Genomic DNA, 15,193 nt, shown 5'->3' with positions numbered 1-15,193 from the left:
AGGCTTAGGGGGAAAATGACTTCTGCCTGCTTTGGTGAATTTGGGGTCGAGCTCCTAAATGAAAGATTTTAAAAGAGGTTAAACTGTTGATGTCAAGTTTCCCCCAGTGGCGGGGGCGGTGCTGGGACTGCACATAGACCGTCTCTCAAGAAGCTCCGCCCCCAGGACGTCATTTTCCCTTTTCTCTCCGGAACTATTCCTTCCAGTCTGCGTTTCCTCCCGGACTCTTTTGAGCAACGAGTACTTCCTGAATTTCCCCGCAACTTGGTGCCGGCTTCCTGCCAAAGCTCATCCCAGGACTCGCTCGCGCCTGTGTGGGTCACTTGTGGCCTCACACGCTTGTTTCTCGGTCTCATGGCGGGTCTGACTTTATTCGTGGGCCGTCTCCCGCCCTCGGCTCGCAGCGATCAGCTGGAAGAGCTGTTCAGTCAGGTGGGTCCGGTGAAGCAGTGCTTCGTGGTGACAGAGAAAGGTAAGGAGTAGGGTGGTGGAGAGGGCGTATGCTCCTGGGAGCTGAAACAGGTCGAATTTCAGGGAGCTTTATATTTACGATGTTTGTTTGTTTGTTTGTTTGTTTGTTTTGAGACAAGGCTCTCACTCTAACCCAAACTGGCCTCGAATTCGCTACCGGTAGCCCTTATGCTTCTGCCTCCAGAATCCTCTGATTAATGACGTGAGCCATCCCAGCTTGTTCTTTGCTCTCTCCAAAAGTATGGGTCCGGGAACTAAGATTCTTTTCTCAACTGATTCAGCTGTAGATTGGCCAATAAGATTGATTTATGAAAGGCAAAACACTCACTTAACGTTTCTGTTGCGTTTTCCCCTTTATTACGCGTGTTCAGAAGTTCAAACGCAAACCTAAGCCTGGCGTAATGGCTGTAAAGTAATCCCAGCATTTGGGAATAGGAGGATTGCTGGGAATTCGAGGACAGCCTGGTTTATGTAATAGCAAGTTCAGGACAGCTTGGATTACATATCGAGACCCTGTCTCAAACGAACAACCCAAAGTAACATTTAATAAAGCACCAGTATGGCTTGTTCAGAGTCCGATGATTGCTAGGCGGGAAGGGTGTTTAGTTTGACATAGGTTAACTTATTTCATGTTCTCAACAATCTTATAGGATAAAGAGACTTAATCCCGTTTTTAAAATAAAGGAATATAAACTTTAAAGACATTTAATGGTTTGAAGCTGGTATAGGAAGTGAGAGGACTCAATTTGATTAGGACAACAGCACATGCCGTGCGTCGATCTATGTGACAAATTCTTCTTGGATGCCAAGTATGTTTCAGGACATTGCTGGCTGTCCTTGAGATACAACAAATGTGTGACACTAAATCACTGACTCAGAGATTCTGTTCTCACATACTTAAGGTTTGAAAGACAGCGAATAAATAACCAAACTATATATTGATAATGGTGATAGATCTATGCTAAAGATAAAAGTCAAAAGGGGGAGTGTGTGTGTGTGTGTGTAGATAGGGTGGCCAGGGAAGACCTGTTTGAGGAGAGTGAATGAAGAACTAGGAGATAAAACAGTCTGAATTCAAGAAGCAGCAACCTTGAGGATATGAACACAGGTATATCCTTGTATGAGGAGAGACCATGGTGGACAGGGTGATGAGGAAGTGAGTGAAGGTGTGGCAAGGTATTAGAGTCCACCGGGAATTTCCAGATTGTGTTGTTTACTAGAAAATCCTATTTCTATTTGTGTGGCTCAGCTCAAGCACACACCTTTAATCCCAAACAGTAATGGTAAAGTTAGTGTGTAGAAGGAAGCACCCATGTTTGAAAGTAATGTCTAATTGAGAGGCAGATAAAATGACGAATCAGAGAAAGATTTGACAGAAGAATAGGATATGCCCAGTTCTCATGAGAACAGGGAGAAAAGAGATCCCAGGAGCCACCCTACCTGATGGACAGAAATAAAATCAACTCCTACCAGGTTGTTCCCATACGTTTGCACACACATAAGTAAATGTTACAACATTAATGTTGTTCCAGGAGTGGTGGTATCTAACTGTAATCCCAGCACTTGGTAGGTAGAGGCAGGGGGATCAGGAAGTTGAGGCCAACTTGGGTTATATAAGATGCTGTCTCAAAAAAAAAAAACAACAACAAGAAGGAAACATTAATGTCCTTTTTCCTGGTGCTATTGCTAAGTTTCCAAGAGGCAGAGTTCAGGTCCATTCAAGATTCTGCTTCACCCATAGCCCACCACCATAGCCAAGGAAGGCATTGCCACTGGAGTTGTAATGGACATTAATACTGCTATACAAATGGTGCCAAAGATCACCCTCATTTCCTGTAGCCTGGCATGTTGAATTGGAGAAGTTGCCGAACCCTTAAGTCAAGTGCCAAGTCCATCTCTGTGGAATATAAGTTTTGTGTTCCTTTACGTTAAACCTGGTGTCCTTGGCCTGACTCGGTACAGTCTCTCACACCCCTTTTAAGGAAACTTATGAGCTTCCTATCCAGGCAAGTGAGGTGTCCTGGAAACAAGCGCTGCACTCTAGTGGTAGAGGGGACGTGGGGATGGAGGGGAGGTGGGGGGTTCCGTAATGGTATTGGTATGGCACCTCTTATGATCATGAGGATTCTGAATGCGCGTGGCAGTTCTCCGTGGAGACATAGTTTTTGTATATGCCTTTATTTGGGCACTAAACTTCACAGTGGAGCAGCTTACATTTAATCGTACTTACGGAGAAGAGGGAGGGTCTTGATTTTTTTTTTCTTATTTTCTGAAAGATGAGCGCTAGGCTTTTGTGAGAGGAAGATCTAAGAGAAAAGAGACCAGTCTTCGTACGTGTGTGCAGTTTTTAAAACACGCCTCAGCCTTGCCCAGGAGCTGCCATGCTCTGGCCCCTCCTGGCTCCTTTTTGTCATTCCCTGCTTAGCTCCGGGATCTCCCCTGCCAGTACTCACCCAGCTTCTCTTTCTCACCCACCTTGCTCCTGGAGGGGTTGAGTTACCAACACACTCCCCAGACCCTTGAATCCACAGATAAAAGACACACACACTGTTCCCTTACCTCTAGAACTTGCCTCTAGGCACAGATACCTCCTGCCTGGAAATGTGTGCCCTTATCAATTTATTATCCCTGTCTCTCCCTCCGCCCTAAATGTATTGGCTTGGATCAGCTAGCCTGTCCCCCACCCCCACCCCCACCCCACCCCCTGCCAACATCCTTGACCCCTGCCCGTAGCAGAGGCTGCAGGCCCTAGCTTCCCCGAGACCTTACATCATGACTGCTGCTTTCTTCTCATTCCAAAGCATGACAGAAAAGCCCCTGCATCTCCTTTTCCTCTTGGGACCCAGAAGTCCCATCTGTACCTTCCATCCAGCAATCCCCTCGCCACCCTCCAACTGCCTTCTTTATTGACAAGTCAAGAACCAATTGGGGAACAAGACCTTAGTGGCAGAACCTTCCCTAACATTTGTGTCACCATTTGTTTTCAGGTGCTCCGTGTCAGCCATGCAACCAGTTTATAAAATGACTGTCCTGTGTCATGTCACATGTCCTCTGAAGGAGATTAAGTGTATTTGAAAGGGAACCAGAGCATAAGGTTGTTTCTTCTGCAGACCATGGGCAGACATTTCCATGGTGTGTGTGTGTGTGTGTGTGTGTGTGTGTGTGTGTGTGTGTATGTGTGTGTGTGTGTTTGCACGCGTGCGCGCCTGTGCGCACGCAAGACATTACAGTTTTACTATTAATCCCCCTCTTTTAAAAATTAATTTCTTGGGCTGGAGAGGTGGCTCAGCAGTTAAGAACATTGACTGGTCTTCTAGAGGTCCCAAGTTCAATTCCCATAAACCACATGGTGGTTCACAACTATCTGTAATGGGATTCAATGCCCTTCTCTGGTCCATCTGAAGATAGCTATAGTGTACTCATATACATTAAATACATCTTTAAAAATTTAATCTCTTAATTTTATGTGTATGGGTGTTTTGCCTGTGCACCATGTGTGTGTCTGGTGTTCTGGTGCCCTGCTGACCTTGGAGGGCAGAAGAGGTCACTGAGTCCCCTGGGACTGGAGTTAACAGATGGTTGTGGGCCACCATTTAGATACTGGGAATGGAACCCCAGTCCTGTGGAAGAGGAGTCAGTACTGTTAACCACTGAGCCATCTTTCTAGCCCCCTAGCTTAGTTCTTAACACTGTTTTGACATTCATCTATTTCTGTCTCAAATTATTTCTTGGAACAAAGGGATGGTCACACTTGTTTTACCTAGCTTGGAGTGTTCTGAAGCTAACACGAGACCAGGGATTTATACCTTCTTTGGAAATAGTTAATTTGGTACTGAAATGCCAAGGTGTTGATGGTATAATGGTAACAATATCTAGAGCTTTGTTTGTTTGTTTATTTTTTGAGGTTCTTTTTTCAGGGCCTTATTGTTCATGTCCTCTAAGAGAGGACTGTGTTATCATCTGGATTTCCAGATCTACCATATGTATTTTTCCTACCCTTTCTGGTGATCTTTCATTGTTATATGTTGAATTCTTTTGTGAAGGCCTACTGTATATCATGCGTGCTCCATATTCCTAAGATTATCGGGGCTGGGGTAAGAAAGGCTATAACAGAGGACATAGAATTGGAAGCAAGAGGAAGACTCACAGTCCTAAAGTGGGGAAGGAGCTTCTGATCCCAGCCATATTTCTCCTTTGGAGACTCATTATCTCGGGGTGGCTCCCAGGGTGACCGGGTAGAACACATGCTGGCGAAATCTTTGCCACTTGGTTCAGTCCTCTTGACTTGGGAGTCTCTGTCCTTTCACTCCAGTTCCCTTCCTTTGTGCCTTGTTCTAGGGAGTAAGGCATGCCGAGGCTTTGGCTACGTGACTTTCTCCATGCTGGAAGATGTTCAGAGGGCCCTCAAGGAGATTACTACCTTTGAAGGTTGCAAGATCAATGTGACTGTTGCCAAGAAAAAACTGAAGAACAAGTCCAAGGAAACGAGGAAAAATGGTGAGTTTCTAGTAATTCTGCAAGGGTTAGGGAGACACTGAAAATTCCAGATCAGAGAGAGCTGGGAGAGAGTTTCCAGAACTTGAGTTCTTCAGTTTTCTTTTTGTTGCCAACACTCCTCTGGTACGCTCTGATAGTCATTTGTTTGCATCTATCTCGTCTGTGAAATCTGGTTCCTGGATGTTGTACACTTGAGCTCATGGCAGATGCTGTCTGTGTGGGTACCTTCTTCACCTATGGTTACAGACTTAATCTCATGTCTCTCACTTTTTAGAAAATTCAGAGTCCCCAAAGAAGGAGCCAAAGCACAAAAAAGCCAAGGTGGCAGACAAGAAAGCCAGATTAATTATCCGGAACCTCAGCTTTAAGGTGAGTGATGGAGCTAAGTGTGTGTTCTAAAGGAAGCTGGGACCAAGACATGCTCTTTGGTAGAACTCCACCAAGAGTGGGCAGTATTCTTTTGGGAAATAAACCTTAGCCTGCTGAATTGGAAAAATGGGCCTGTTTATTAAGGGCTCAGTGGGTAAAGGTTCTTGCTGTCGAGCCTTATGACCTGAGTTTGATCCCTGGGTCTCATGTGGTGGAAGAATACTGACCATTGCAGGGTGTCCTCTGATTTCTAGGCACATGAGCATGTGTTGCCCCCTCCCCCCAATAAAGAAGTTACTAAATTCATAAAGTATGAAGGCGGATGCTTCCCTTTGGAAGAAGCTACTACTGAGAAAAGGATCTGTGTGTTTAGCCTCTTTCTCTTTCCCTTTTGAGTGAGACAGACTCTCTTGTAGTTCATGTACATCTCAAACTTTCTAGCTGAGGCTAGCCGTTTGACTCGGTCCTCCTATCTATCTCCTGACTGCTGAGATGACAGGTGTGAAACACTATGTCTAGCTTTTTCTCCTTTTTCTTTTTGGCTTCTTAGATACAAAGTAAGCTGCCATCTGTTCAATCTGTTCACAGTTATTTGCTGTTCTAATCATGAAAGTTTGACAGAAAGAAATGAAAGTATTCAGACTCGTAGAAAATGAACTCAGCCACTGCTGTTTCACATGTCTCCCCTGTGCTAGCAGTTCTCATTTTCCTTTTTTCCTTCTGGCTTTAGTGTTCAGAAGATGACTTGAAAGCAGTATTTACTCACTATGGCACTGTTCTGGAAGTGAATATCCCAAGAAAGCCAGGTATTGCGAATCTCCATTTAATGAAGATAATTGGGTTTTATTTGTTGTTGTGTTTGTTTGTTTGTTTGTTTGTTTTCAAGACAGTATCATTGACTGTCCTGGAACTCATTCTGTAGACCAGGCTGGCCTCAAACTCACAGAGATCCAACCTTCTCCTCCACCTGAGTGCTGGGATTAAAGGCATAGCCCTGCTTGATGGAGATAGTTTAATGTGACTTTTTCCATATTATTGAACTGGGAATAAATTGTTTGCTATCTTTTTGTGGCCCTAGACAATATGATATTTGCAAATTGCCTGGCATAGTACTTGACAAGTAGGGAAGCCCAGGTGCTGGTGTTACTCCCTTGGAGAAATTTTTAGGGCGCTCAGATTTAGATTGCATTAGGTATGTCTGATATTGCCTCATTGCTTTCTTGAAGCTGGAGTTACAGGCGATATTAACTGTTGCTTCAGGGGAGGGAACTCTGGGCTGATTGGCAGGCTATGGCCTGTCTTGTCAGCCTGAGTCTCTACAGTCTTCCTGTTCTGTACATTTGTTCACAGATGGAAAGATGCGTGGTTTTGCTTTTATTCAGTTCAAAAACCTCCTTGAAGCAGGAAAAGCTCTCAAAGGCGCAAATATGAAAGACATAAAAGGTAAGTCTTCTGCACTCGTACCACGAGCTTGTCATTTCTGGTGCTTGAGTGAATTAGCACAGTAACCACATTTTTTGGTATATTCAAAAGATGTTTCTGCTGCTTAGTATCTCATTGCTAAAATGCTAGCTCATGTAGTCCAGGGTAGCCTGGAGTACCCTTAACAGCCAAGGATGGCCTTGAACATCTGATCTTTCTGCTGCCTTCTAGTCCTGGGATTACAAGTATGCACCCCCACACTACAATTTTTGGTGAAAATTTTAGTATTTAATCTTAGGCTAAACCTTGAAAGATCTCATGCCAGGAGCCTTTTCTTCATTTGGTGTGTCTTTCGGAGTTCCTAGTGACTATCTTAGACAAAGCTGCTAATAAATACATGCCTATATTCCTCTCTTCTGGTTAGGCCACTATTCATCAATACCCAGGGGCTATTAATCCACTCTTGGTAGTATCAGGTACTGGGCTGATGGAAGGGTCAGCTTAGTTCTTTCCTAACTTTTGAGCAGGATTTCCATTGTCCCAGATTGTCTGTTTTGCTTCTTGCTTTTTGAAGTCTTTTTAAAATATTCATCTTTTTAAAAAGAGATTTATTGCCAGGCGGTGGTGGCACATGCCTTTAATCCCAGCACTTGGGAGGCAGAGGCAGGCGGATTTCTGAGTTCAAGGCCAGCCTGGTCTATAGAGTGAGTTCTAGGACAGCCAGGGCTACACAGAGAAACCCTGTCTCAAAAAAAACCAAGAAGAAAAAAAAAAAAAAGAAGTTAAGAATTAAAGAGAGCTATTGGGAGCATTTTTTAGCTTTGTATTTGTTTTGTAACAGTATCTTGCAAAATAGTCCAGGCTGATCTGGAACTCAAGATCTTCTTGCCTCTCTTATCTTTAAGAACTAATAGTTGGGCTGGAGAGATGGTTCAATGCTTAAATGCTAAACTCACAGCCAAAAGAACCAATAATCTCAGAACTGGCATTTCTTTGTCTCCACCAGTATGTTACTGTCTTTCAATGGGCGGGAAGTTGGGATGTTAAAAGGAAGAGAATGTCTCTGACTCCACCTCTCTGTTTGACAGGACGGACTGTGGCTGTGGATTGGGCTGTGGCAAAGGACAAATACAAAGATGCCCAGCATGCTTCTGCTCCAGGTAAGGTGTGTTGGCACTAGGTAGGAGCTTGGGAGGGCAAAAAGAACTCCTGTGAATTTTTGTTTTTTGTTTTATGAGACAGGGTTTCTATACATAGTTCTGGCTGTTCTGGAATTTGCTATGTAGACCAGTCTGGCTTCAAACTCCCAGAGATCTGCCTGCCTCTGCCTTCCGAATAATGGGATTAAAGGTGTGTGCCACCATGCCCAACAAACAGTTCTTATGTTTTGATAAAAGTATATCTAAATACTGTCATAGTCTATAGTAGGAATGTTGAGCTGGAGATACCCAGAGCATAGATTAGTCCCTCCCATCCCCCACCCTCCAAAAGACAAAGCATCCTGGAAAATCTCCAGATTTCTGTGGGCTCACGGACACTTATCAATTCACATTGGACTTCCTGGTGATCTGATTGCTGAACATGGGCTCTTTTGAGTGTAAACTCACTTGAGAGGTATGAGTGAGGAGGCCTTAGGTCATTTCCTTCACTTATGTTCTTACCTCATATCAATGAACCACTGAGAAGAGAGGGCAGGGCTGGATGGCTCATCAGTTAAGAGCACTGCTTTCTCTTCTAGGGGATCTGAGTTCAATCCCCAGCACCCACATGGCAGCTCACTAACATCTGTAACTCCAATCCCAGGGGATCTGACACTTTCTTCTGCCTTCTGAGGGCCCTTTGTGCTCATGGTACATAGATACATATGCAAACAGAACACTTTTATATGCATAAAGTAATGCATTTTTTAAATGAAAAAAAGAGAGAGAAACCAATGCCTTTAGTTACCAGAGTCTCAGAGACGATTTCACATCAAAGCTAAAGTTCATGGAGGCCAGAGTGAGCAGTGTATTTGCTGTGCTGTGTAAGTGGTGGCTTTTTTGAAGAGTTTTGGTTGCTGTTTCTCTCATTCTGGAGCAGATTAACCTTAAGGCTTCTGATGAGGATTAGAAAAAGAGGAATCTATTCTAGGTGGTAACAGCTTTGGGTGTTTTGTTTTGTTTTGTTTTGTTTTGTTTTTGCTGATACTGTTTGCTGTCATCATTTGGTGTCTGTAAGGAATGGAGCCATAGACTGCTCAGATGCCCAAACCCTCAGATGCTCGTATCTCCTATAGAACTGATGTAATACTTCTGTCTTACTTAGGGGTTCCATTGCTGTGAAGAGGCACATGACTACGGCAACTCTGATAAAGAAAGACATTTAACTGGGGCTGGCTTGCAGTTTCAGAGGTTTAGTCCATTATTATCATGGCGGGAAGCATGGCAGCATCTAGGCAGATATAGTGCTAGAGAAGGAGCTAAAGAGTCCTACATCCTGATCTACAGGCAATAGGAAGAGAACTAGCTTGAGCTTCTGAGTCCTCAAAGCCCACCCCCTAGTGACATACCTACTTCAAGAAAGCTGCACTTACTCTAACAAGGCCACACATCCTTACCGCCACTCCCTATGAGCCTATGGGGAGCATTTTAATTCAAGCCACTACACCTTCTGCTTCCATACATTTTAAATCCTTACTAGATTATTTGAAAACCTAATATAATACAAAGCTACATAATAGTTGTCATACTGAATTGTCCAGGGAATAGTGACAAAAAAATTTAGATAATCAGTATGGATCCCTTTTGGTCTGTGGTTAATTGTATCTAGTATATAGAACTGATAGAAATGGAAGTCTGACTATATACTAAGAAAAAAATACCCCAGCACTTGGGAGGCAGAGGCAGGCGGATTTCTGAGTTCGAGGCCAGCCTGGTCTGCAGAGTGAGTTCCAGGACAGCCAGGGCTACACAGAGAAACCCTGCCTTGAAAAAAACAAACAAACAAAAACAAAACAAAAAAAAAACAAAACAAAAAAAGGAAATCCTGAAAATCCAGAGAAACTAGCTACTGAAGTTATTAGTTACTCCTCTTAAAATAATCTTGTTTTAGATAATAAATGAATTCCTTTCTTTCTCTTCCTCCATAGGTGGAAAGAAGAAGCCTAAGGAATCAGGTAAGAAGAACTGCAGGGTGGAAGAGCAAGTAGAAGATGATGATGATGGTGAAGATGAAGAAGATAACCATGACGATGAAGAGGGAAGTAGAAACTCAACAGTAGCTGCTCCTTTGAGCGTGCACAAGAGGTATGTGCACGTTCTGAGAACTAGGGAAGACAGCATTTCTCCTCTTGCCGTCACTGTGACCGTGGCACATGTAAGAGAGCTCAGCAGCTCACGTGTCGGCCCTGATGGTGAGGTCCGAACTGTGCTGTTGCAGAGCAGTCAAGAGAGCAGCTCCCGAGGAAAGCACCGAAGAATACGACTCTCACGAGGACAGTGACCTGGAGGAAGAAGACAGCTCCTATGACGAGGGGACCGTGGGCAGTGAGAGCAGTGCCGAAGAACAAGAGGATGAAGGTTTGCTGGGATCTTCCTAAACACCTTCCAGCTTTGAATAAATTAACGAGAAATGGACACCAGCTCTGCCCGGGCCTCTTGCAAATAGTTTTCTATCAAATTTTTGACTACTAAAAGAGAACCTTTATTTTCAGTTTTTCTCATGCTCTTCCCATCCCTGTCCCTCTGTCCCCTTTTCCCCTCGCCTTCTCTTTTGAGTCAGGATCTCATGTAGCCCAGGCTGTGTAGAGGACGGTGAGCTTGAACCTCTGATCCCCCTGCCTCTACCTCGTTGGTGGCTTCTGTGGTGCTGGGGATCAAACACAGGACCGTGTGCATACAACACAAGTGCTCTACTAACTGGCTGTGTCTCTGCTTCCCTCTGTCCCCTTTTGAGTCAGGTCTCTGATAGCCCAGGCTGGCCTCAACTCAGTTTGTGATTGAGAATGCCCTTGAGCCAGTCCCTGCTGCCCTCACTGTGATCTAACCCCAGAGCAGGGTCACAGGTGTGCACTGCTCTGTCTGCTTCATGTGGCCCCGGGTACTGAACCCAGGCTGCATGCATGCAGGGCAATCGTTTGCCGCCTGAGCCATATTCTGAGCCCTTTTGTTTCTTTACGTTATGTTTGTTTTAAAGATGAGTTTGAAATGATTGAGAATTTAGAGTCTTCCTTAGGGAAGTTAAAACCTAGCCTTAACATTCAGGTTGTTTCTACTTCTAATTGTCTGATTCAAGATCACTTGGTAAACAGGGTATAATACATGTTTACATACTAAATAAGTTTCTTTTTTTAAAACAAAAACAAACCCTGTGAGTTGATATGTAGACAAGATGAGTTTAAAAAACTAAACAAACAATTCTGAGTTGAGAGAAGGTAAAGAACTATAAACTCAGCTTGGGCTTCCAGAACAAAATCCTACAGACTTGTGGCTCAAATAAGACAGATTTATTTTCTTAGAGTTCTGGAGGTTGTATGTCCCCAGACCAGGGTGCTCTGTTTCTGCCTTGCGAACTTAACCTGTTCACTGTCTGCAAATAGCTTTTACCCACGTGTGGCGTCAAGGAGAACAAAACAAAACAAACAAAAAATCCCAAAACTCTTACTTTCTCCTTAATAAGGAAACCAGTCCTGCTAGAGTAAGGACCTACCCATCACTTAACCCTGATTACCTGTCTGAGGTCTCCCCAAATGTAATGACTCCAGGAGCTAAAGGCTTACTGTGCAAGTTTTGTAGAGGCACAGTTCAGCTCCTAACAAGGACTTCTAGGAGCATTTGTAGAACATTGAGCAAGTCCATGCTGCTCCCTTTATTAAGGATAAGTAAGGCAGGCCAGTATATAGTGCGAACTGGCTGATAACTGCTTCCTGGGGAGTTGGTTGGAGTGGGTGTTTTTATTCAGCTGGTTTGCTTGTGTTTCTGTGAGCCTGGCATTTTGGTTGGGCCACAGAAGAGACAGGAAGTCAGCTTTTTCATTCCTGAAGATGGAGTCAAGGCTTTCACACCGAGGACACAATGGGACCTACAACTTGGATTCCTCTACCTCCTGTCATTTTCTTTTTTGAATCAGAAAACTTAGTGGGACTCAGATAGAAACTTAAAAAATACAGTACAAAGGAGATTAATGTAGCAACCAAAAGTTTTTCACCAGTCCAACAATTCTCCAAAGTAATCTTTTTTTCCCAAAAATTTTGTATATATACACATAGCATATAAGTGGTTTTTCTTAATTTTCTTTGAAAGGGTCTCACAATGAAGTCCATGCTGGACTTGAACCTGAGGTCTTCATACCTTTGTCTCTCAAGTGCTGGCTTCCGAGCATGAGCCACCATACCTACTGTAATGTTTATTCTTCAAGCAGCGAGTTTCTTCCTTCTCATCTAGATCGTTAACCTCTTAAACCATACTCCCAGAGACAATCAGTATCATGTTTCTTGTTTAACTAGAGAGCATTTTAACACATTTATAAGCAGAAACACATGCATATATATATACAGTTATAGTATAGTGTGTGTGTGCACCCATGTGTGCACCTGTGTGAATGTGGCCACAGCAATATATGGGAATTTTTTCTTACACACCTTTACCACATTGGATTATATTGGTCTTTTATGTTTTGCCAATTTAAGTAAAAAGTATTTTTTTTTCTTGACCTATGCCCGTTCTCCCTTTCTCTCTCTTGCTGCTGTGGATTGAACCTATGTCCTTGTTTATGTCAAATCCACATTCCACACTGAGGTAAACCCTCAGTCCCTCTGCTTTGCTCTTTAAATATTTTGAGCTTGAGCATCTTTTAATGTATCTAGTCGTTACATTCTTCGTCCATTTAAAATTTTAAAAATTAATTTATATAAAATACTTAAGAAGTTAGCCCTTTGCCATATGACTTGCATTTGTCTTTTTGAGTTTTTTTTGTTTTGTTTCGTTTTGTTTTGGTTTTTTGTTGTTTATATTAGATGTTCCAGTCTCGAAGAAAAAGAAGAGGAAGTTACCCTCTGATGTGACTGAAGGGAAAACTGTTTTCATCAGGTATGCCCCCTTATATGCAAAGCTGTGCATCCACTTCACAAGTCTCCTTGCTGACCTGGCCTTCCCTCGCTCACCTGCTCACCTCCCCTCTCCCCCACCTTCTGTCTCTTCCTCTTTTCCTGTCACCTTTCCTTAGCACTAGAGTTAGATGCTATCAGACTGGTTAGCACATCTGGTCTGGGGGACACACCAGTGAGAATGTAAGAGCAAGAGCTTAGGACGGGAGGTAAGTAGCAGAGACGGTCGCTGTCTCTTTAGAGTTCTTGTTTTGTAACTGGGGTGGCATCTTCTAAAACATTTCAACTCTTAGCTGGTTCTCACCTTTACTTTAGGAGAAATGCTAAGGTGATATCATTTGCCCTAGATAACTTCTCTCTTTATGCCTAACTTCTCTTTTTCTTTCCTTTTTGTTTTTTATATTTTTGAGAGAGAATCTCATGTATCTCAGATTATGTAGCTGAAGACGACCTTGAACTTACTATGTTGTCTACCTCCACTTCCTGAGTATTGTGACTACAGGTGTATCCCACCAGGCCTAGTTTGTATTGTGCTGGGAATAAAATTCAGGCCTTTGAATTTGTATACACTACTTGTATGGAATAGTTTTTTGTCAGCTTGACATAAGCTAGTCATCTGGGAAGAGGGAACATCAGTTGAGAAGTTGCCTCCATCAAACACAGGCAAGTCTGTGGGGCATTTTCTTGATTAGCAATTGGGAGTGCCCAGTGTCTGGGGGATGTGATCCTGGGCCGTATTAAGGAAACAAACTGACAGGGCTAGAGAGATGGCTCAGTGGTTAAGAGCACTGACTACTCTTCCTGAGGGCCCAGGTTTGAGTCCCAGCACCCACGAAAAAAGATGCAACTAAAAGGATTCAGATCAGCTCAGGCTACCCCAAATCCAAGTTCACAGCACAAAGGAGTTTTATTTGCCCTAAAGAGACAAAGGACAGGGAACAAGAGACAAAGACAGGAGATAGAGGATGAGGTAGAAGGGGAAGGGAACATGGGAGAGGGGGAAGGGGTATTTGTCTCAGAATTTATCAGACTGCCTCTGATAGAGAGGATACACACATGGCCCTCAGGAAGATGGTGGTTTATAAAGGAAACCCTGTGTTAAGATGAAGTGTTTAATTTTAATTGTGTGGGTTAATTAGGTGAGCCAAAGGGTACTTTTGATTGCTGGACTTCAATACTTTGTAGCTGGGTCTTGGTAGTCAGCCTGGTTGTTGTTAGGATGGCCAAATAAAGAAATAATACCTCAGTGGCTAGCTTTTTTGGTTTTTCAAGACAGGGTTTCTCTGTGTAGTCCTGGCTGTCCTGGAACTCACTCTGTAGACCAGGCTGGCCTCGAACTCAGAAATTCGCCTGTCTCTGCCTCCCAAGTGCTGGGATTAAAGGCGTAAGCCACCACTGCCCGGCCAGTGGCTAGCTTTAAGCATGTAATCTAAAGGTTTTTAGTAAGACAGAGGGAATGGGAGAGAAGGGCGAGGCCTGCCAGAGCCCTGCTTGCACATTTGAGCTGGCCAGAGTCCCTCCATTCCCACCTTTTTGTTTCATTGTTGTGTTGTTTGGTATTGGGTAAATGGGCCTTGTTCTCTCTGTCTGCTTCCTGCTGATATTGGTGCTTCATTGAATCTGGGTTGTTGGTCCAGGTTGGGAAGAGCAAGGTCTTTTACTTGTTGTACCATAGGGCAGTGTAATCTGTAAGGAGATGTAGATTCTGAAGAAACAGCTGGAACTGGTGCTGGAGTTGTTGGAGCAGTCTGTACTCGATTTGAAATTTGCCGGGACAGATAGACTAGGGACAGAGGTAAAGTTAAGGAGTTCAGAAAAAAAAAATTATGTTGGATGTACATTTGAAATGTTTGGTTAATGGTCCTGGTAGTTGGGAAAAGGAGTCCCAAGACCAGGGACAGGGAGAGAGATCCTACCCTTAGACATAGGCAATGGGCAGGACAGTTTAGGCTGTTGGTTGGCAGGAGTACTTGTCTGGAGTCTGTTTGAGAGTTCTTGAGAGGAACCAGGGAAATTTCCATTGGCTGTCTGAGGTTAATTGGAGAACCACTGTTCTCTGAAAGTAGGGTCTTATTATTGGGGAGAACATAATGATTTGAGATGCTTTTGTTATATCAGAATAGTCTTTCCTGGGGTGTTCAGGTGGGTTATGAAATTGAAATATTTTAGGAACATGGATGAATGGGGAGGCTCTTGGCACATGGTGAGAAGGACGGTCTGTAACAGGGTTTGAGGTTGGTGTGGAAAGGTTGAGGGAATTTGGCTTTGGTTCCTAGATTGTATTTGGATGTCAAGGGGACAAGCGGTTAGTAGTGGGGGTGAAGCATTGGCAGCTGGAGTATCACGTGTTTT

The 15,193-nt window shown here is 43.6% G+C and overlaps 1 protein-coding gene across 1 annotated transcript in view; it reads left to right on the top strand.

Moving 5' to 3' along the window:
* Positions 1-280: 280 nt before the first annotated feature.
* Positions 281-15,193, top strand: part of Rbm28 (RNA binding motif protein 28) — a 32,167-nt gene continuing 17,254 nt past the window's right edge. Inside the window, exons 1-9 of the mRNA XM_028762610.1 lie at positions 281-472; positions 4,810-4,968; positions 5,243-5,337; positions 6,068-6,143; positions 6,688-6,780; positions 7,848-7,919; positions 9,887-10,043; positions 10,177-10,316; positions 12,752-12,824. Of these exons, the coding sequence (XP_028618443.1) occupies positions 355-472; positions 4,810-4,968; positions 5,243-5,337; positions 6,068-6,143; positions 6,688-6,780; positions 7,848-7,919; positions 9,887-10,043; positions 10,177-10,316; positions 12,752-12,824 (983 nt within the window). The 5' untranslated portion in view covers positions 281-354. The remainder of the gene's footprint in view (positions 473-4,809; positions 4,969-5,242; positions 5,338-6,067; positions 6,144-6,687; positions 6,781-7,847; positions 7,920-9,886; positions 10,044-10,176; positions 10,317-12,751; positions 12,825-15,193) is intronic.

The sequence above is a fragment of the Grammomys surdaster genome, unplaced genomic scaffold (assembly GCF_004785775.1).
Source record: "Grammomys surdaster isolate TR1022 unplaced genomic scaffold, NIH_TR_1.0 134, whole genome shotgun sequence".
NCBI classification, from domain to species: Eukaryota; Metazoa; Chordata; class Mammalia; order Rodentia; family Muridae; genus Grammomys; species Grammomys surdaster.
This window is presented reverse-complemented; position numbering and strand designations above follow the sequence as displayed.